At 36.7% G+C, this 20,639-nt stretch overlaps 6 protein-coding genes across 9 annotated transcripts in view; 5 read left to right on the forward strand and 1 right to left on the reverse strand.

Annotated features, from left to right (window-relative positions):
- The first annotated feature begins 124 nt into the window (after positions 1 to 124).
- On the forward strand, positions 125 to 3,574 carry LOC111798466 (PHD finger protein ALFIN-LIKE 4-like). Of its 2 annotated transcripts, XM_023681630.1 has the most exons (6): positions 125 to 235; positions 377 to 503; positions 669 to 701; positions 1,210 to 1,438; positions 1,852 to 1,987; positions 2,928 to 3,574. In XM_023681630.1, exons 2-6 carry the CDS (start codon positions 407 to 409, stop codon positions 3,189 to 3,191), a joined length of 759 nt encoding a protein of 252 aa, XP_023537398.1. In that variant the 5' UTR covers positions 125 to 235; positions 377 to 406; the 3' UTR covers positions 3,192 to 3,574. The 2 variants fall into 2 exon arrangements, with proteins under 2 accessions (XP_023537398.1, XP_023537397.1); XM_023681629.1 differs by having other exon boundaries at positions 125 to 503.
- Positions 3,575 to 4,155: 581 nt separating this feature from the next.
- LOC111799250 (UBP1-associated proteins 1C) lies at positions 4,156 to 6,568 on the forward strand. Its single transcript, XM_023682723.1, has 6 exons — positions 4,156 to 4,352; positions 4,581 to 4,655; positions 4,890 to 5,020; positions 5,285 to 5,747; positions 6,064 to 6,177; positions 6,305 to 6,568. Exons 1-6 carry the CDS (start codon positions 4,266 to 4,268, stop codon positions 6,365 to 6,367), a joined length of 933 nt encoding a protein of 310 aa, XP_023538491.1. The 5' UTR covers positions 4,156 to 4,265; the 3' UTR covers positions 6,368 to 6,568.
- Positions 6,569 to 7,142: 574 nt separating this feature from the next.
- LOC111799252 lies at positions 7,143 to 9,825 on the reverse strand. 2 transcript variants are annotated; one of them, XM_023682724.1, is made up of 6 exons: positions 9,555 to 9,825; positions 8,868 to 8,938; positions 8,378 to 8,470; positions 7,899 to 8,025; positions 7,690 to 7,804; positions 7,143 to 7,509 (listed from the first exon to the last, which is right to left on the reverse strand). In XM_023682724.1, exons 2-6 carry the CDS (start codon positions 8,875 to 8,877, stop codon positions 7,456 to 7,458), a joined length of 399 nt encoding a protein of 132 aa, XP_023538492.1. In that variant the 5' UTR covers positions 8,878 to 8,938; positions 9,555 to 9,825; the 3' UTR covers positions 7,143 to 7,455. The 2 variants fall into 2 exon arrangements, with proteins under 2 accessions (XP_023538492.1, XP_023538493.1); XM_023682725.1 differs by having other exon boundaries at positions 8,868 to 8,958.
- Positions 9,826 to 10,337: 512 nt separating this feature from the next.
- On the forward strand, positions 10,338 to 12,624 carry LOC111798036 (pre-mRNA cleavage factor Im 25 kDa subunit 1). The gene is made up of 7 exons (XM_023680987.1): positions 10,338 to 10,684; positions 10,782 to 10,827; positions 11,425 to 11,518; positions 11,613 to 11,686; positions 11,784 to 11,870; positions 11,967 to 12,077; positions 12,294 to 12,624. Exons 1-7 carry the CDS (start codon positions 10,515 to 10,517, stop codon positions 12,363 to 12,365), a joined length of 654 nt encoding a protein of 217 aa, XP_023536755.1. The 5' UTR covers positions 10,338 to 10,514; the 3' UTR covers positions 12,366 to 12,624.
- A 1,557-nt stretch (positions 12,625 to 14,181) lies between these two features.
- On the forward strand, positions 14,182 to 18,185 carry LOC111798167 (mitogen-activated protein kinase kinase 1-like). The gene is made up of 9 exons (XM_023681168.1): positions 14,182 to 14,329; positions 14,451 to 14,535; positions 14,782 to 14,916; positions 15,413 to 15,637; positions 15,727 to 15,909; positions 16,027 to 16,247; positions 16,773 to 16,818; positions 16,932 to 17,030; positions 17,775 to 18,185. Exons 1-8 carry the CDS (start codon positions 14,253 to 14,255, stop codon positions 17,019 to 17,021), a joined length of 1,062 nt encoding a protein of 353 aa, XP_023536936.1. The 5' UTR covers positions 14,182 to 14,252; the 3' UTR covers positions 17,022 to 17,030; positions 17,775 to 18,185.
- A 405-nt stretch (positions 18,186 to 18,590) lies between these two features.
- LOC111799301 (lycopene epsilon cyclase, chloroplastic-like) overlaps positions 18,591 to 20,639 on the forward strand; it is a 7,644-nt gene continuing 5,595 nt past the window's right edge. For both annotated transcript variants that reach the window (XM_023682807.1, XM_023682810.1), the window contains exon 1: positions 18,591 to 19,099. In XM_023682807.1, coding sequence (XP_023538575.1) covers positions 18,800 to 19,099 — 300 coding nt within the window. In that variant the 5' untranslated portion in view covers positions 18,591 to 18,799. The remainder of the gene's footprint in view (positions 19,100 to 20,639) is intronic.

Consider the following 20,639-nt stretch of genomic DNA (forward strand, 5'->3'; position numbering starts at 1 on the left):
ATTTAAATCCGCCATCCAATCAGCCCCTGCCACGTCATTGGATGTTCAACAAAAGCTAAAATGGAATTATTAACTTATTTATTCCATTTTATTATTATTATTATTATTATTATTATTATTATTATTAATTTTTTTTTGAACAGAAAGAGCAGCCCAATCTTCAAAATCTCAACTGCAAGAACAACACTCTCCTTCTGCTTCTGAATCTCTTTGGGCGTTTGATTTTCATTTCTCGGTGCCTTTCTTCTCCATAGCTATCCATTGCACCAGTGGCTTTCTTGCTCTTTGTTCTGCTGCTTTTTCGCTCTCCATTTCTTCTTATTTCCATTTCCGCACCCATTTCTTGCTGTTTGATTCTTCTTTTCTCGAATTCAAGCTTTATAAGGGGCTCTGGATTCAAGCAAACATGGATGGAGGTGCGGCTTACAATCCTCGGACTGTGGAAGAGGTTTTCAGAGACTTTAAGGGCCGTCGTGCCGGAATGATTAGAGCTCTCACCACCGGTCTTGTTCAATCTCTGTTTTTCCTTTTCCGCCTTGTCTATTTCTCGCTTTATGTTTTCAAGTTTTAGAGTATGAGATAAGATTGGCGTTCATACATTTCTGATTAGTTTTCTGAGGGGAGCCTTGTAATTAATTACTCTCTTCCTCTTGCCATTTCTTTTGCAGATGTCGAAGAATTTTATCAGCAGTGCGACCCTGGTCTGACCTCCCTTCTCTGTGTTCTTCCTCTTTTGCGTAACTTGAGGGTTTTCTTTCACTTGTGATTGCGATTTGAGAGTCACGAATTTTCTTTTGAAATCTTCTCTGTGGCGCATTCTCTTTCACTCGTGAATTTTTGGTAATGGAAAATTAGAAATACAATGTGAAAATTCTTGTTTGGATTCACCAACTTTTGTTTTTGTTTTCATCTAGCTTGCACGTAGGAATTAATTGTTCATGGAACTTTAGTCACTGTTTGTTTCTTGAGAATGAAGTTGGTGACATTACTTTTCTCCATGCCTTCTTCCGTGTAGACCTTCAAAACATAAAATGCGATAGTTATTGGGAACCCAATTCCTTCTAGTATTTGAATAATAATATAATTGCTTTCGGAGTGGAACCATTTACTTTTTTTCTGATAGCACTCAAGTACTCGATGAAGCCATTTCTGCTTTTACGGACAGTGTTGAGCTTTGCAATTATTTACACTACTGATAATCAATTTCAGAGAAGGAAAACCTCTGCCTATATGGGTTCCCTAATGAACAGTGGGAAGTTAATTTGCCTGCTGAAGAAGTACCTCCAGAGCTTCCGGAACCAGCTTTGGGTATTAACTTTGCTAGAGATGGGATGCAAGAAAAGGATTGGCTGTCCCTTGTTGCCGTTCATAGTGACGCATGGCTTCTTGCTGTGGCTTTCTACTTTGGTGCTAGATTTGGCTTTGATAAATCTGACAGGTACTTCTTCCCCTTACCATTTATAAGATAAATTTGCTGGCCGTTGCTGCTGTGCTGCTGCACGGCGGCACCATAGTTCAATGACGTGTATGGTTTGTGTCTTGAAAATACAAAATTGTCACTGATATTTAAAAAAGAAAAAGAGAAACAGAATGATTAGATGTGCAGAGCACTACACTGATGTCACTGATGTCTGTCGCATCTCTTTATTAATTGTGTTTCCACCTGTTCTTTGAAGATTGCACAATATGGAAATTGACTGATGGGCACTTATGTTTTATATGTAAAAGCGTTTATTTCTCTTATAAAATTATCGAAGAAACTTAGGTGGGTGGGAAAATAGGCTCATAATTCATGTACTCTATCTCTTGTGGGTGCCATTATTTGCTTTTAGAATTTGATTCATGATCCAGGAAACGACTTTTTACAATGATAAATGATATGCCCACAATCTTTGAGGTCGTGACGGGAGGTGTGAAGAAACAGGGAAAAGACAAGTCGTTAGTTTCAAATAACAGCAGCAACAAATCCAAGACAGGCTCAAAAGGGGTAAACCAAATTTTAGTGTCTTGTTTCTTTTTCATTCGATGAACACTTAGTTGGGTTTAGATTGATCAAGATTATTTTAACAATTGCTCAAGAATTTGAACATTAGTGCAGCAATTACTATAATCAGATATTTCTTTGTTAGGAATCACTACCCTCCATAATGGTATGACATTGTCCACATTGAGCATAAGATCTCATGGCTTTGCTTTTGGACGTCTCTAAAAGGCCTCATACCAATGGAAATGTATTCCTTACTTATAAACTCATGATCGTTCCCTAAGTTAGTCAATGTGGGACTACCTCTTTGTTAGGAATCACTACCCTCCATAATGGTATGACATTGTCCACGTTGAGCATAAGATCTCATGGCTTTGCTTTTGTACGTCTCTAAAAGGCCTCATACCAATGGAAATGTATTCCTTACTTATAAACTCATGATCGTTCCCTAAGTTAGTCAATGTGGGACTACCTCTTTGTTAGGAATCACTACCCTCCATAATGGTATGACATTGTCCACGTTGAGCATAAGATCTCATGGCTTTGCTTTTGTACTTCTCTAAAAGGGCTCATACCAATGGAAATGTATTCCTTACTTATAAACTCATGATCGTTCCCTAAGTTAGTCAATGTGGGACTACCTCTTAACAATCCTCAACATTCTTGACCCATGCAATCGTTCTCTTTTTCAAAAACAGAAAACAGACTATAAGAGAAACTTACAAAGGAAAGAGTTGTAAAATTTTTGGGATTCCTGAACCACCACCATGTGCACATCTGATGTTGGTGTTATTCATTTTGACAACTTAGTTCTTGACTACTCATGATGGAATTTATCTGCAACTCTATATTTCCAGTCGGTTTTCATTGTATATATGATCTTTTGACCATACTATATTTGTTTAACTTGTTTTTCTTTTAACAACATTAACATGGTCAACAGCGAGGATCTGAGGCAAGCAAATTGTCAAAGGGGTTAGCAAAAGAAGAGGATGAGGGACTACTAGACGAGGAAGAGGAGGAGGAGCACGGGGAGACCTTATGCGGGGCGTGCGGGGAAAACTATGCATCGGACGAGTTCTGGATATGTTGCGACCTATGTGAGAAGTGGTTCCATGGGAAGTGTGTGAAGATCACTCCTGCAAGAGCCGAACATATCAAGCAATACAAATGCCCCTCGTGCAGCAATAAGCGAGCACGGCCCTGATAATGATGGGTACCTTCTTAATTTTGTTCATGTTGGATTAAGCTAACTTGTAGTCAATGTTAATCCATGTTCCCAGAGGGGAGGGTATGTACTAAATGCGTTAGCTTGGATGGAACCCTGTTTATCCAGATAGTCTATAGGTTATTAAAATGTTTTCTATGTAATTCCAAACTGGGATACATGGATTGTACTCTATGTACGAACCTGTTCCATTATCTTTTTTAATGTTCCTGATCTGCTACGCCCTGTTCCATCATGCCAGTAGCTTTTCTTCTGGTCGATGGGCTTAACAAGGTTGTTCATTTCCTTTTTTCCACCCTTAGGCTCTTATATGAAAATTGCCAAGAATGGAGTGTATTTGGATGAACATTCAGATGTGCTTATATCATCATTAGTTTGTCTACATATAACTAAAACATTTGGTCTACATGGTTAGATTCTACTAGTCACTCCATTAAGTTTCTCGTTTCTCATCTCAAACAATTCCTGTAGTATTTTTATAATCTCTTCTTGATTATTTTGATAAAGAGGGAATGTTCCCGGAAAGAGTTGTGTTCAACCATTTAATTATGTTTATAGTCAATGTTTGAACTTAGTTGTTTGCATTACAAACATGTTTGAGATTCTAGTTTGTTAGACTTGGGGATAAAAATGTCCACAGATGAACAAATCTTTTTTGTCCCTTAGTCCGTTATTTTAATTCTTTTTGGCCAAACGACGGGGTGTGCTGTGAGTTGTGAATTAATTATCTCAAAAAATTGGGTCGTGTGAATTTTATGTCTAAAAAAATGAAGTTTGATTTGACGTTACAAATTTTCTTATAAAGAAATGTAATTTAAAGCATAGTGCCACATTTCATTTGTTATCCTTTGTACTGAATAATAATAATAATAATTATTATTATTATTATTATAAATTATAATTATTTAAGTTTGGTTTATTTGTAGCAAATTTATAAACCATTTTTTCTGAAATAACCCAAACTAAAAACCCTAGACGGAACTCGTCTTGTCGTCGCTGTATCTCACGAATCACAATCCGCCTTTGTCACTTCGGGCTTGGTAGAGAGCAAATATGGTGTGGTTTCAGTGCGAAGACTGCGGAGACAACCTCAAGAAACCCAAGTTGCCGAATCACTTCAGAACGTGTTCCGCTACCAAGGTTTCGATTCTCTCTTTCCTCGGAGAATATGCATTTTTCCACAAGTGATTCTGAAGGGAAAATGCGTTTTCTCCTGTTTTCCCCTTCAACAATGTATAAGTTGGAAGTTTGATTCATAGAATTCTACCTTGGAGATGATTTAAGGCGCATTTTGATTTCGTCCTATTGTTTTGTTTTTAATATTCTTTTCTTCGTTTTCGTCTTATTCGTTTCTATAATTTCCTGTAGCTGTCTTGCATCGATTGTGGACAAACCTTTGGGCAGGAAAGCGTACAAGGCCATACTCAATGTATTACTGAAGCGGTTAGAATCTATTATCTATACTCCTGTTATTCTACTGGTTAAAATCAAATTGCTTCGAACTACTAGTCGATCCTATATGTGCTTATGAAAATTACTTTTGTAAAAGGTTTGTTTGGTAGCCCGTTAGCACTGATCATAGTTGGTTCCATACAAAATCCACGTACATTGCTGCTGTAGCTTCAGCAGGTCATCGGTGTTGTTTTTCTTGTTACAAGTTTTGCCTACTTCTTGCAGGAAAAATATGGTCCAAAGGGGCAAGGGGCAGCCATTAATGTCACCACCCCGAAGTCCAACAAGGATTCAAAACAGCAACCTGATTTTGATATTCTCGTTGGATTGTCCAATCGCCCTCCTTGGTTCTGCAGGTATCTTTATTTATTGTTCTGTTAAACATATTACTCCTTGTTGCATATGAGCCTACGTACCTATTGATATGAAATGTTAATTGTTGGTGGGTAAACATATTCTAGATTAATGGACGTAATTTTTTTGTTTTAAGAGTTAATATTTCAATGGTTGTTAAAATTAGAGAGCGCTTGAAATATGTAATGATGATTTATTGAGATTGGCTACCTCGTTCTAAGTCGATTTTTGTGCATGTACACTATGCATCATGTGTTTTTTTGCAGTCTTTGCAATACCAAGGCAACTAGTAAACAGACTTTGCTGCTTCATGCAGAAGGAAAGAAGCACAAAGGAAAAGCCCGTGGGTTTCATGCAGCGAATAAACAATCTAATCAGACGGAGGAAGCTGTTTCGGATAAAATGCCTGCAGTTGAAGAAACTCCCAAAGACGAAGTAGTTGAAAATGGACATGTTGGATCAGAAAAATCGAAAGATCAGCTTAAAGCTGAAACTGAACTTGGAAACTTGGAATCAGAAAATGGTACTTCACATACAAAGAAAAAGAGGAAACTTGATGATGGTTCGACAGAAAAGACTAAAGACGATGACCCAAATAGAGGTAATGGGGAGGTTATTCAGGCTACCAAAGCCGAGATTAAGCCAATAAAGGATGAGATCACAGTGTCCAAATCTCTGAAAGAAAAGAAGATCAAGTGGAAGAAGCTGATAACATCCATTTTGAAATCTGTACGTTTTTGTGCAATTCTCTTATTTACATATTTCTTGTCATTCTTATGATGGTCAATGATAATTTGTTTCATATAGTATTCTTGATTATCTAAGTTTTTCTTAAAATATTTCTTTGATGGAATGGTCCCCGTGGTGAAGATATGTTAATCAATTATTCTTATAACGACCGATTCTATTGATATCGGCAGTATAGCTATAGTGTAACCCTTAGAAAGAAGCGAAATACGACCTTTTTGCATCAGTACTATTCCTCTTCTTGCTGTCACTTTTTTTAACATTGTACTGTTTTTTTTTTGTTGGGTATATATGACAGAGTCCTGACGGTGTTCTCAAGATGTCAAAACTAAGAAAACTTACTCTCAAGTCTATTCGCGAATCCGGTGTCACAGGAGATGAAACTAAACTTGTTGAGATGCTCGAGCAAAAGGTTTGCTCTTCTGATCTATATTTTCTAAATCATTTATTGTCTATTTATGAGTTTTTGGAAGTACAGTTGAACTTCGACACTTTCGAGCATCATTCCATTTGCTAACGATGTTACCTGTGACTGCCAGATTAATTCAAGTTCGAAATTTGCCGTTGAGAAGAAATATGTTCGGCTAGCAGCTAAGGCTTAAACGAAACGCCATATGTGTAGCATTGCAAATCAAATTCTGCTGCATTTGCTTGCCCATTTTTGTCTAGTGATTTTTAGACGTTTACAAGTTTACTTCATCATTGGAGGAGATGTAGATGACTTGTTTTATCAATGAGTTAATGAAATATTCAGTCATTTTGGGATCCAATCTGCAACACTACATATTCTGTGGTTTTATATTATTATTTTTGTGGGTACACATTCATAGGATACATATATGTTATTATTGTAGTTTCAAGTTAACCAAGCTCCCCTCATTCATGAAAAGAGACAGCAAAACAGGGACAATGGATATCGATCTTGTATAATTCCCTTCAGGCTGGAATTAATGTCGATCGACGACGTTCAAGTTTCCCATTAGTGTCCAGACTTGCCTTCCTATTCTTTGTTATAACATTATTACTGTTCCTAAACAAGGATGAATTGCTTATTTTCAGAATTGTTTGTGGCTCAATGAATTGTAATCCCTTCATGAAAAGAAAGGCATGGATGATGAATATCAATCTCGAACAGTTCTGTTTTAGGTTGGATCAATGTACAATGACAACGGCGACATTCAGGGTTTTTCTTCACGGACTCGATGGTATGTCATTGTATTGTTATTAGTTCCAAAAGAGAAGGATGAGCTGCATAGTTTTGGAACTGTTTTATGCTCATTCCACTCAATGTATTAGGTTGCATGCATACCATAGTTCAAATCACCTTTGATGATCTGGCTTCAAGTAGAGTAGATCTTCAGGAAAAATCAGTTATGAAAAGTCGAGAAATGTAGATTGTTTTGTTTATTAGGTTACGTAAACTTGGGATAAAACAAGATCGATATATTATATGTTCTTTGTGTGATACAAATGTGACAACTCTCTCTTGAAAGAGGTGGCAAATATATGTAAATATGATTTATAAACATTTACATTTGATGTAAAGAAAAGTAAAAGAAATCACCATTGTCCCGCAACAGAGCCCCTTGATCTTTATGTTCATATCCACGGAAGCTGTTCTGTTTGGGACTGTATTGCCAAGGCTGAAGGGGCAAAGAGAATGCAGTGCGAGTCGAGGAGACAGGGGGGGCTATAATAGGAGAACAGCTACGATGACTAACAAGATGACCGAACAAGCAAATGCCTGCACCATTTACAATTGTTTTGCTTCTTTAGAAGCTGAATCATGTTCAATGAACAGCTCATAGGAGATGGCAAGATACATAGCAATGTAAGGAATTTGGCTACTCGATGTCATTATGTTTGTTTTTCCTAAGATTTTCATGGTTGGGGTGGGAGTGGGAAAGAAAAAAGGAACACTTACAGCAATGGCAGACGCAGCTAAACCAGCTCGTTCCCTGGGATCTCTGCGGACGTTCCAGAAGTAGAGAATTGTGGCATAGTACCACATTATTGGGAACAAAAACCCGAGAAGGAAACTGAAAAGAACGACAAAGATACAAAGGTAAGATCAGTAAACTTGACGACAGGTTCCCCAAATTGTTTGTACAGAGAAAGTTACACGAGACTCACGAGAACCATCCAATACCACAGCCAAAACACGGAAGAGGCTTGTCATATAGACCTATTTGCAAATCCTCGACATCTTTGAGAAGAGTATACTTGTTCTTTGTATGGTCACACGCATCTTTTTCTTGGCCTAGGTGAATACAAGCACATAATGTAAGGATGGCTTTCATCATTAATCATTTTGGACATAAATGACTAGACAAGCTAAAGACTCCAGCAACCAATATAAGGTAATAAAATTGTTAGGAATCACGACTCTCCACAATGGTATAATATTGTCCACTTTAAGCATAAGCTCTCATGTCTTTACATTGGACTTCCCAAGAAGGCCTCATACTAATGGAGATGTATTCGTTACTTATAAATCCATTATACTAATGGAGATGTATTCGTTACTTATAAATCCATTATCATTCCCTAAATTAGCCAACGTGGGACTTCCTCTCAACAATTCTCAACAAGTTTTATTATCCCTGATTTACCTTTGAATATGGAACAAATTCGGGCAGATGGCCTCAAAAGATCAGGATGCTTATCAGAGACGGATTCCACCAGTTGCACTGTCTGCTCAACTTCTGCATTTTTAAAATCAAGAAAACATGTTCACAACTCAAGAAATTGTTCCATCGATTTTGTAAAAATTATTTTTTCAGTTCGATCTTGTGTTATTGCTATCATGAAGACTGCCAACAGAGTGTCATAAACCGATTATTAGACACGAAATTAGCTTCAATTTCTGAATGTGACTACATTCTTTAATGAAACGTATAACTAAGGAGTGAAAGCATAACAATGAGCATAGGCACATATGAATGTCCAAGACACCTTAATGAACCTTGAATATTAAAGAAATTACTAGGCAAGAACTATGTTACAACCCAACAAAATAAAACATCTTTTGCACCCACATAATCATGCCTTCTTTTTTATTATTATTACGAGGAATCCAAGTTATAAGAAGAATTACGGTACTTGGATCCATGTTGAAGGTGGAGTTTATGGAAGGATGAGCTCTTCAAGTTTGCACTATCCACTTTCTACACCTGTGTCAAGAGATTAAAATCTACTCAGTAGTTAGAACAATATAATCAAATGACACCCGACAAGATGCAGCAATCAGAAGAATTGCATCTGGAATGAAAATTCCCCCTAGTTTGGTATTTAAAATCCAAATAATCCAAGTTTCTTTTATCAAATTCATCAGACTTTCATGTTGACTAAAAAGAAAACTACTCAATTGAAGACACTAGCCTATGGAGCTTTTCCATCTTCCACAAGCCATCCGATGAATTGGTAATAAAATAACCTAGCTTGACTAAAATTGCACTTCGTGAAACATAGTGATGCTCCCACGCCAAAGTCAAGAATAAAAGGCACAAGGGATAAGAATTGCAATTACGAACTTCTCCAGGTACCAAAAATCCTAAACTCCTATCTCAAATCCTCAACCAAGCGAAGCCAAAGGTCGCAGATACCATCGTTAAAGAACGAACGGAAAGTTCTGCAATATCCATCAATTACCGAACAAAACAAAAGAGAAATCGAAGAACAAAATACTGCAAACACGAATTAATGAACTCACGGCAGAAAAATCGAAGAGAAACAGAAAAAGAAGATGAAAAATGAAACATCGAAATAAGAACGAGAGGAAAAAGATACCGGAATTGAGGAAGAGGTGAACAAACGCGACTGAAAATGCAATTTGTCTCGCTTTCCACGGATCAGAAATGGAATTGTAGGAACGAACGAACGAACGAACGAACAAACAAACGAACGAACGAACGAACGAACGAACGAACGAACACGGTTTTCTTGAAGTAAGAAGGAAATTTGAACGTCAAACAACGATCACCTTCATCTCTCATCAGCTAAAAGCTCAGAAAAATTGTCTCCCTCGTTCTTGAGACTTGAAAAATAACGAAAAGCCTTAAAATAATTTTCTTTTTATTATTATATATTATCAACCATTCATAGATGAAGCTATTAATACTTTTTATTTAATGCCTTTTTTCCAATTTCTTTTATTACATATATATAATTTAACTCAATTATTAATATTTTTAATACTAAAATAAGTGCTAAATGAGAAATAAATAATTTATTATTGAAAAAATATATATATTTTAAATCTAAAAGTTTATTGTATTGCAATTTGAAATATGAATATATTCCATTCAAAGTCCACATTATATCAAAAATGGCAACCGGCAGCCGTACCCCTATTTTTTAAATTGTGAAAAGACAAATAAGCCCCTACAGATTCCAAATTGGTAAGGGTAAGAAATTGTAAATTGCGATGGGCCGTATATTACATTGGGCCTCGGGGTGTTGTCTGAAACAGAAAGCCCAAAATAAAAGCCCAAATGAAAGCCCAAAAGAAAAGCCCATTTCTTATTCCGCTTGCTGAGAAACTGAGTACCATCATTCTGAAATTCCTTCTCTTCTTTCCTACTGGTCGTCTTGTCTGTCTCCTTTTAGCCTCATTAAGCACTGAGTGACGCACTCCACTTTTCGCTTCGTGTCCATTCTCTGCAACCAACACGCCATCTTCATCCACTTTCCTCCTTTTCTTCTGCTACTTCATCTCTCTTGATTTTCTACTGTTTTCCTCAATCGGCCATGGGAGACGACGGACGTATGCATGCTATGGAGGATGATGAATCTGCCACTGCCGACCAAATCCGCGCCATCGATATTTACCCTCTCAGTAACTACTACTTCGGATCCAAAGAGCCTCTTGTTTTCAAGGACAAGACCTTGGCTGATCGCGTTATCAGGATGAAATCCAAGTATCAAACCTCACTTTAATCCGTTGACTATACTGCGAGGTTTCTGTTTCCGTTTGTTGAGTTTGTCTAATATGTTTTCTCGGCTGTTTTTATTCAGTTATGCTGCTTATGGATTGAGGACTTCTGTCGAAGCAGTTTTGCTGGTTTGTTTTCTCTTTATTCACGATAGTTTTATTTGTTTCTGCTTTTATACGGCTTCCATTTCTGCGACCTTGTGGTTCATACGGATTGATTTCTTCAAGCATATGGAAATTGTTACTCTCTCTGTTATTACCGGTATTGAATTGCTTGACGCCTACTTTATCGGTGGAGTTCTGATACTGTTGGTTCGGAGTCGGTCTAGTCATATCGTATACCGCGATAAGCACAGCCTCGCCTTATTTGACCTAGTCTCCATCCACTGTTGGATAGATCATGATTCCTGATTACTAGGAGTAATTAAAGCCACTTGCCCGTGTTGGCTGTTGTAAGACTAGTTCTTTATTTTGTCAAACGAACTTGATTTTTGCTTCTTATATTTGATCTCATTTCTTGAAGTCCATTTTGGGAGAAATCATGGCTAATTGGACGGCGCTGTTCATGAATTATTTTGGGATTGTTTTTTGAATGATCATTGAATATGAGTTCAAGATGTTTTAATTTTCTGCTATATTATCTCTAAATGGACATTTCATCTTGCGATCCGAAACAGTGCTTAGCTACTGTATTGTAATTGCAAGCATCTGTTGTTCTTAAATTAGGTTGAGCTATTCAAGCATCCTCATGTGTTGCTGTTGCAAATACGAAATTCAATTTTCAATCTTCCCGGCGGTCGCCTAAGGCCCAATGAATCTGGTAAATGTGTGCCATAAATCTCTTCTGCAGCTTTCGGTTGTCTAATAGTTACACCTATGGATATTTTATTATGGTGGATGATCACAAATTACAGATATTGATGGCTTGAAGCGAAAGTTATCAAGGAAGCTTTCTGCCAATGGAGCCCCTGATGCATCTGATTGGGAGGTATTATAATGCCCAATTGTATTTCCTTTTTCTTAGTTACTACCATGTGGCCTCTGATTATGAAAGATGGAATCTGAAGTTTTCTTCTAATGTTTAGGTGGGCGATTGCCTCGGTACGTGGTGGAGGCCTGACTTCGAAACCTTGCTCTATCCACATTTGTCCAACAATGTAAAAGGAGCCAAGGTAGTTATTTGGATACAAACTACTTTCTTTTGAACTATGACTACTGGCGGGCGATATACCATTTACTTGTAACTCACTCACTACTACTTGTTGCAGGAGTGCACTAAACTTTTCCTGGTCAAATTGCCGGAGAGTCGAAAATTCATTGTGCCAAAGAACCTTAAGTTGATTGCAGTTCCTTTATGCCAACTTCACGAAAACCATAAGGTATCATCCTAATCAAGGCACTCTGTGGAAGTCCAATTTGTGACATTTGCAAATCTTACCTTCCTTTAAAAAAAAAAGTTCTATTTGGTTGTGGAAATTCTTAAAATAAGTCTCTATGGTTGAAACGTGGTCCATAACCCAACATACATGTGAATATCTCAAACATCTTTGGCACATACATCGCTTCTTTCTCATGTTAATCCTGTCATTTTGCAGATGTACGGGCCAGTTATATCGGGTATTCCGCAGTTACTTTCCAAGTTTTCCTTCAACATCATCGAAACTTAAGAGTCATCTTATTGATAATAAAAAAGATGACAAACTATCATTGGTCGGTATTAGCAGACCAGTGAAAAGAATATTTATTAGTGCATTATAGAGCTGTCAGCTAACTTTGTATGAACGTTGACAGACACTTGTATAAAACATGCACGCAAACAATGGTGATGATTTTGCAAGTATAAAGATATTGTATAGTTATATAGGTTCACATTGTTACTTTAAAACTTATGTTTGAATGAGTGCTAAAACTATATGGTTGTGTAAATTTCTGTCATTTCTGTTGACTTTCTTATGCTAATGATCTCAATTTTCATGTGCTACGGGCAAATCTATTCCATTCTCTCATTCAAGGATGCAGAGAAATGGCGAGGTATGTAATCTGCTAAATTTTATGCTGTGTCAAATGTATATGTGATCCTTATCCAAAGAATACTTGTGGTCTTGAAAAGCTTTGTTATCAGTGGCTCTCGTTGCATGTTTCTTCTAATTGGATATTCTTGATGTATGGTTATTCTATTGGGGGGTTAGGTTCAAAAAGGGTGTATTAGGAATCACGACTCTCCATAGTGGTATGATATTGTCCACTTTGGGTGTAAGCTCTCCTGACTTTGCTTTGGGATTCTCCAAAAGGTCTCGTACTAAAGGACCCAAAAGGTCTCGTGCTAAAGGAGATAGTAGAGGTGAAAATTTGATTGTAGTGATCACACATTCTTGATAAGTGTTAACTTTCAATTTTGTGTTTTGTGTTTGTTAAGTCCCAGAATTAACTTTAAAATTTGTCTCTCATTTGAGTTTTTAATTTTGTTTCAATTTTGAATTTGATAGGTTCTTGACTTTTTTTTTTTTTTTTTTTTTTTTTTTTTTTTTTTNTTATACATAATAATAATTATATGTATAATAGATTTGTTAATTTTAAAGATGGTTATAATGTTATAGACCATTTTAATACTCTATTAGATTTAAAATTAGTTTTTATCTATTAGATATATTTGAAGTCTAGGACCTCAAATGCTTGTGCAAGTTATCAAACATTAAGACTTTAATTTAAGCTATATTTTCAAAACAAATTTATAATATTTAATGTCAAAAGTAAATTTTATATGGTTGGACTAATACTATAATACTTTATTGATCAGATGAGATGATTTAGAGGTCAGATCATGGTAGTTTTGGCCTAATTTTTTCTTCTTCTCGCTCGTTCCAGATTTCTTTTTATTTTTTATTTTTTTGAAACTATTTGTTTAATTCAACAAAAACACTTAATTATGTTCATCATACACATATAACAATGTATAACAGTCGGCTTAAACTAGTCAAAATACTAATCGAAAAAGAAAAAAACAATCGAAAAAGATATTTATTTATAATCCAACTAAACGCCCGGGTAACATAAAAGGTCAATGACACGTGTGCCAGACTTTGACTGAGAACCTAAAAAGGAACACAAATGTTAAAACACGTGTGAACTCAACTCACGCTTTCACACCTGCTTTTGTGTGTGTGTGTGTGTGTTTAAGTAATAATACTAATAATTGAATTTTAATATTGATTGAATATAAAAATGGGGATTTTGTGAAAAGGGGCACAGACTCGGCTGGAACTTGGAAGGCTCCAGCAACGAAACAACGCGGGTCAAATAATGAGAAGTCAAGCCGGTCGTCTTCCTCACCGTCCCAGCCTCCCAGACCGGTCGCCGCTATTCCTCTTCAAATATCTATCTATATATTAAATTAATTAATAAATTTAATTAACTGAAGGGGCAAAGCCAAATAAATGAATAATATACACGATTCTCATAAATCTTTATATATATATATATATTTATTTCACTTCTCTTTATTGGAAGACTTCAGTGCGACCCTCCACCGGAGGAAACTAATAAGCCCGCCAATCATGAAGAAGGACAGCTCCATGAATCCTAACTTGAAGCTCCATCTACCTCCTCCCGAGGAAGTTTCCTTCGCCTTCATGTAATTTCATTTCTCTTCTCTCTCTCTCTCTCTCTCTCTCTCTCTCTCTCTGTGTTGTTTGAATTTCGAATGCATTGCTGGTTTTTGATTCTTTCGTTTATGGCGTTGGTGGTCATTGTAGAACCCGAGGCGGTACTTTCATAGATGGCGATTTGCTTGTGAATAGAGACGGCGTGCGGATCGTTTCTCAAGCGGAAGACGAAAGTGTACGCAATTTTTCCCTTGTTTCCTTTTTTTTTTTTCCGTACTGTTTCTCCATTGATAGGGTACTGTTAACTGATGGCTTCGGCAGTTTCCCCTGTGTTTGTCAATTCCGGAATAGAATGTGTTTTTCTTTTTCTCTGTGTTGATGGAGTTTCCTGTCATTTTACTTTTGCTCTGTTTCGAATTCGAGTACGTTCACCCCCAAAGATGGGAATCAGATCTAATTTCGCTTTTTAATTGTCTCTCAGCCTCCACCAATAAAGCCCTCAGACAACCATTTGTCTTTAGCAGATTTAGATTCAATAAAAGTCATTGGGAAAGGAAACGGTGGAGTAGTTCAATTAGTCCGACATAAATGGACGAATCAGTTTTTTGCTCTAAAGGTTCCTCTCTCTCTCTCTCTTCTTTTTTGGGCAATATGTTGTTGTTGAATACTTGATTTATCTGTTCGTCAAATATTATTTCAAACAGATTCAAAAGCATGTTAATAGTTTCATTAATATTTGAAATTAGTTAGTTGATACCATGATATTTGTCCTCTTTGATACTATTGATATTTGAGGATTCTATTGTCATGGCTTTGATACCATGATATTGTCCACTTTCGGCATAAGTTCTCATGGTTTTGTTTTTTGGCTTCCCAGAAGGCCTCGTACGAATGGAGATAGTATTCCTCACTTATAAACTCATGATCTTCCACTAAATTAACCAATGTGGACTAATCCTCGACAGTTTCTACCTAGCTTGCTTATCCTTGCCTTTGTCTATATTGTAGAATTTTTCCATAAAATAGCCCTTATACGAAGAATGTTTATGTTACCTTGTTAGTATTATCAGTTGCGGCGGAGGGTCTTTGACGGGTTGATCTTTCTAATTCAGGTGATTCAGATGAATGCTGAGGAATCTCGTTGTAGGCTGGTTGCTCAGGAACTAAAAATCAATCAATTGGCACAAAACCCTTACATCGTCGTCTGTTACCAGATCTTCTATGACAATGGTGCCATTTTCATAATTTTGGAATATATGGACGGTGGATCACTCGCAGATCTTCTAAAAAAAGTTGGAACAATCCTAGAGCCGTATCTTGCAGCCATTTGTTACCAGGTAGGAGGAAGTCTAAAACATGCCTGATTTGTGAAAACCAAAACGAGAAATTCAAGTTGAGGAATTTGTTGTCTCCTGGTTACATGTAGGTCCTCAAGGGGTTAATATACCTTCACCATGAAGAACATGTCATCCACAGAGACCTTAAGCCTTCTAATTTGTTGATAAATCATAGAGGGGAAGTTAAGATTACTGACTTTGGTGTTAGTGCTATACTGGCGAGTACGTCTGATCTGGCACATTCATTCGTTGGCACTTACACTTTCATGTCTGTAAGTCACTTAACATAAACATAACCCAGTAGCTACTGCTTGATTTTTAACTTTATTTGCTTCTCTAATATGTGGTATGGGGCTCTAATTTCTTGTAATTTCATGCAATGACTGCAGCCGGAGAGAATCAGTGGGGGCAAATATGACAACAAAAGTGACATATGGAGTTTGGGATTGGTTTTGCTTGAATGTGCAACGGGTCAATTTCCATATACTCCACCAGATAAGGATAAAGGGTGGGAAGGCTTTTTTGATGTAATGCTAGCTGTAGTCGAACTAGCATCACCATCTGCACCTGAACAATTTTCCCCTGAGTTCTGCTCTTTCATTTCTTCATGGTATACAAGCTTTCGTGTTTGCTAATCATATGAAATTGTTTCTGCTGTTTCTATTCCATAAATTTCATTTTTCTATAGAACCCTAAATTTCTGGAAGTGTGAGATCCCACATCAATTGGAGAGGAGAATGAAACACCCTTTATAAGGGTTAAGAAACCTTTCCCCGTTTTAAAAACCTTGAGGGTAAGCCCAGAGAGGATAATATCTGCTTACGGTGGGCTTGGGCTGTCATAGGAACCCTCCTCGAAATTGGGAATATGGCTAGTATGTTTAGGATTATTGGGAGTGAGTCCCACATTGGTTAATTTAGTGGAAGATCATGGGTTTATAAGTGAGGAATACCATCTCAATTGGTATGAGGCCTTTCGGGGAAGCCCAAAGCAAAGTCATGAGAGCTTATGCTCAAAGTGGACAATATCATACCATTGTGGAGAGTTGTGATTCCTAGCATAGTATGTTTTGGTTCTCTATTTCTCTGCTGAGAATTTTCTCCTTATGGCGAATTGGTTTTTATATTTTGGTCAGCTTACACAAAGATCCGCAGCAGAGAAGCTCTGCACGCGAACTTCTGGTATAATTGATCCTTCTGCTAATCTTCATTGCTATTGATTCAATTAGAACAAGTCAGATTGGGTTCTGAATGCGAATTAAACCTTGTTAATTGGGTAATTTTTATTTTGCTAGGTGCATCCTTTCATCAAAAAGTTTGAACACTTGGACGTTGATCTTGCAGCTTACTTCAAAGATGCTGGCTCTCCATTGGCAACCTTCTAATTTTATATGGTACCTACTGATCTCTCGTTGATCCCAATCCCTAGCTTGAAATTTGGCATGCTCACATCATATTTACTTAGCTTGAACAATGTGTTAGTTATTCTTGTTGGACACAGTGGCTAATTTAGGAAATGATTATGGATTTATAAGGAAGGAATACTATTTCCATTAGCCCAAAACAAAGTCATGAGAGCTATGCTCAAAGTGGATAATATCATATCATCATGGAGAGTCGTGTTCAACTAACATAGTGTCAGAGTCATGCTCTAAATTTAGCCATGTCAATAGAATCCTCAAATGTCGAACAAAGTTTTGTGAGCCCTGAAGGCATAGTCAAAAGTGACTAAAGTATCGAACAAAGGGTATACTTTGGTCGAAGACTCCAAAAGAAAAAAAGGAATCGAGCCTCGATTAAGGGGAGGCGTACCTTGTTCGAGGGGAGGTGTTGGATGAAAGTCCCACATTGGCTAATTTAGGGAATGATCATGGGTTTATAATCAAGAAATACTATCTTGATTGGAATGAGGTTTGGGGAAGTCCAAGTCATGTGAACTTATCTTCAAAGTGGACAATATCATACTATCGTGGATTGTCGTGTTCAACTAACTAACAATTCAAACTCAAACTCAAGTAATTTCCACTCTAAGATATGAACTTGATTTAGGATCCACCCCTCATTCATGTTTTCCAAGTCTCATATTTGAAATCTCATTTTCATTTTGAGCATCTAAATATGAAAAACTTGCTCACCAGGAGGAGTCAAGCACAGCCGCTTCCACTGTAGCATCTTATTTAATTACTTCAATGTCATGTCTTTGGTGTGGCATCAACTTGCAAGCTGCAAGCAACTATCATATTTGATGCGAGGAAATAGCTACTACTCTACTACAAGATTAAACTTCACTGAAGAAAGTCAAGAAGCCAACCTTTGTCGATGGGTAAATCACTCCTCATGTGAACTGTGATATAATCGTTGTAATATAGTGTGTTATTTTAATGAAAATCGAAGAATGTGATTAAATTGTTTCGGACCCATGCAATGAAAATTAGTTTAGATAGTAGAAGAAACTAAGAAATCTTTTGGTATAAATAGTTCTCGTCCGGAAAATTGCTACTACTTAATATTTGTTCTAACAATATTGCATACCAACTAGTCAGCTTACATTTACTTTGACCAATTTTTAGGCTCCGTGACACTTGTTTCAATCCTTATCCCATCAAATTCTCTATTTATTTTTGTGAATGACATAGAATTAATCCTTATTTTATTTGGGATACCTTCTATTTTTCAATATAAATTAAAATGTAAAACCTCGTAATAAATTCAATAATATTTAATAAAAATATTATAATATAAATTTCAATATTACATACCGTTTAGTTAATTAAAAAAAATCTCACCCCCTCCCTCCATTTTTTATTGAATGAGAATTCACACCCTTAAATGTCCAAAACGAACCGTTTCGTCGATGGATAAGGTAGCCTTTTCAATGGAGTTAAAGCCAATAAGATATCTACACGTGGGAATGGCTGGATGCCAATTTGACAATTCCGAATAAAACACCACCATTTAATTTCCCTCCCCAATCCTGCCAGCTACAATATCGGAGGTTGTGCCAAGGGAGCCGGAGAGTTAAAGAACAAGCGGAGCAACGGAATTGCATTCTCGGTCACGCTAAATTTCATCCCTGTTTCGCTTTGATTCTTCTGTTTTCTGACGCAATTGAATCTCGATCAATGACTTAAATGCTTGCTTCTTGTGATAACACAAATCAACAATGGAGTGTATTGGACTCGCTGCTCGGAATTTTGCGGCAATGGCGGCTTCCAGTAGCCCTAATTTAGCTTCAACGGGAAGAAGAAACCTCCAGTTGTTATGTAGGACGGAAAGCCGTCGGTTTGGTTTGCGTCGGCGTTCGATGCTAGTGATGGCCAGTGCCGGAAGTGACAGTTGTTTCGCAGTGAAAGAAGGATTTTCCGACGAGGAAGATTTCATTAAAGGCGGTGGCTCTGAGCTTCTGTTCGTTCAAATGCAGCAGAACAAGGCGATGGAGATGCAGTCCAAACTCGCTGACGAGGTTCGGCTATTTCTGGCAACTCTTCATAATATTTCATCGTGAACCTTTCTTACAATTTTCGTCGGCATAGCTTTGATATATATATTTGCTGTGTAGTTCGTCATTAATAAATTAAATGCTCAAATTGATCTCAACTATCTTTTTTTACTTGCTATTGGAATTTGTGCCTCTATAATTTAATATGCTTGTGCTTTTAAAATTTTATAGTCCCTGCAATCTTGTATATATTAATTGAATAAATTCACAATGAATTCAAAGCTTAAGCTTGTGGGGGTTCGAAGAACTTAATATTATATCTTTTGACCTCTATGATTTGATTAAATTATGCAATTATATCTGATGTGGTCGGTTCAATGGAATTAATGTCTCTATGACACTTGGAAATATGCCTTGATACACCCCGTTTTTCTGCTTCGGACCATTACTCGTGGCGATTGTTTAAGCTTTTTTTTCCTTTATTTTTTTCTATTGACGTTTACTTATGTATAAATTTGAGGATTTGAGGATTTGAGGATTGAACTGATATGGTTGGATTTGATTATTTCAATATAACTGTTTGGTTAGGAACTACGGATNCCATTACTCGTGGCGATTGTTTAAGCTTTTTTTTCCTTTATTTTTTTCTATTGACGTTTACTTATGTATAAATTTGAGGATTTGAGGATTTGAGGATTGAACTGATATGGTTGGATTTGATTATTTCAATATAACTGTTTGGTTAGGAACTACGGATCCTTACAATGGTATGATATTGTCTACCTTGAACAGAGGCTCTCGTGGTTTTGTTTTTGCTTTTTTCCAAAAGACCTCATAGAAAATGTATTCCTCACTTATAAATCCATGATCACCCACTTAATTAGCCAATATGGAATTCCTTCTCAACCATCCTCCCCTCGAACAAAATACACCATATAGCCTCTTCGGAGGCCTATGAAGCCCTCAAACAGCCTCCCTTTAATCGAGATTCGACTCTTTCACCGGAGCCCTAGAAAAAAGTACACCCTTTATTCGATACTTGAGTCACTTTTAACTACACCTTCGAGACAATCTCTTTGTTTGACATTTGAGAATTCTATTGACATGGTTAAGTTAAGGACATGGCTCTGATATCATGTTAGGAACCATGGACCCTCACAATGGTATGATGTTGTTCACTTTGAGCATAAGCCTTCATGATTTTGCTTTTGGTTTCTCCATAAGGTTTCGTAACAATGGAGATGTATTCGTTACTTAATAAATACATGATCATCCCCTTAATTAACCAATGGTCGGATAATCCTCGCCAATAATTTCATCCTCAGTATGAATTTCTTAAAGATTAACAATCACGCTTCTCTGAAAAATGAAGCATAGAATGAATACGTTTTTATAATGCAATTATTATTTTGAAAAACCAATGTCAGGAGATTCTTCTCAATTACATAATTTCTGGATTTCTGTCCACATTTTCCTTCATTAACTTTATGAAGACATTTATTGCAAAAAAAAAAAAAAAAAAAAAAAAAAAAAAAAAAAAAAAAAAAAAAAAAAAAAAAAAAAA

Source organism: Cucurbita pepo, chromosome LG07 (genome assembly GCF_002806865.2).
Source record: "Cucurbita pepo subsp. pepo cultivar mu-cu-16 chromosome LG07, ASM280686v2, whole genome shotgun sequence".
NCBI lineage: Eukaryota > Viridiplantae > Streptophyta > Magnoliopsida > Cucurbitales > Cucurbitaceae > Cucurbita > Cucurbita pepo.

Bases quoted from the DNA above. Each gene is read 5' to 3' on its own strand.
- LOC111798466 (XM_023681629.1), top strand. From the start codon at position 407: ATGGATGGAGGTGCGGCTTACAATCCTCGGACTGTGGAAGAGGTTTTC. The intron at 702-1,209 runs GTCTGACCTCCC...AATCAATTTCAG, and splicing joins TTATCAGCAGTGCGACCCTG to AGAAGGAAAACCTCTGCCTA. The intron at 1,439-1,851 runs GTACTTCTTCCC...TTCATGATCCAG, and splicing joins GGCTTTGATAAATCTGACAG to GAAACGACTTTTTACAATGA.
- LOC111799250 (XM_023682723.1), top strand. From the start codon at position 4,266: ATGGTGTGGTTTCAGTGCGAAGACTGCGGAGACAACCTCAAGAAACCC. The intron at 4,656-4,889 runs GTTAGAATCTAT...TACTTCTTGCAG, and splicing joins CTCAATGTATTACTGAAGCG to GAAAAATATGGTCCAAAGGG. The intron at 5,748-6,063 runs GTACGTTTTTGT...TATATATGACAG, and splicing joins TAACATCCATTTTGAAATCT to AGTCCTGACGGTGTTCTCAA.
- LOC111799252 (XM_023682724.1), bottom strand. The intron at 7,805-7,898 runs GTGAGTCTCGTG...CGTTCTTTTCAG, and splicing joins TGTGGTATTGGATGGTTCTC to TTTCCTTCTCGGGTTTTTGT. The intron at 7,510-7,689 runs GTAAGTGTTCCT...TAAATGGTGCAG, and splicing joins TAGCTGCGTCTGCCATTGCT to GCATTTGCTTGTTCGGTCAT.
- LOC111798036 (XM_023680987.1), top strand. From the start codon at position 10,515: ATGGGAGACGACGGACGTATGCATGCTATGGAGGATGATGAATCTGCC. The intron at 10,828-11,424 runs GTTTGTTTTCTC...TTCTTAAATTAG, and splicing joins CTGTCGAAGCAGTTTTGCTG to GTTGAGCTATTCAAGCATCC. The intron at 12,078-12,293 runs GTATCATCCTAA...GTCATTTTGCAG, and splicing joins AACTTCACGAAAACCATAAG to ATGTACGGGCCAGTTATATC.
- LOC111798167 (XM_023681168.1), top strand. From the start codon at position 14,253: ATGAAGAAGGACAGCTCCATGAATCCTAACTTGAAGCTCCATCTACCT. The intron at 14,536-14,781 runs GTACGCAATTTT...ATTGTCTCTCAG, and splicing joins CTCAAGCGGAAGACGAAAGT to CCTCCACCAATAAAGCCCTC. The intron at 14,917-15,412 runs GTTCCTCTCTCT...TTTCTAATTCAG, and splicing joins ATCAGTTTTTTGCTCTAAAG to GTGATTCAGATGAATGCTGA.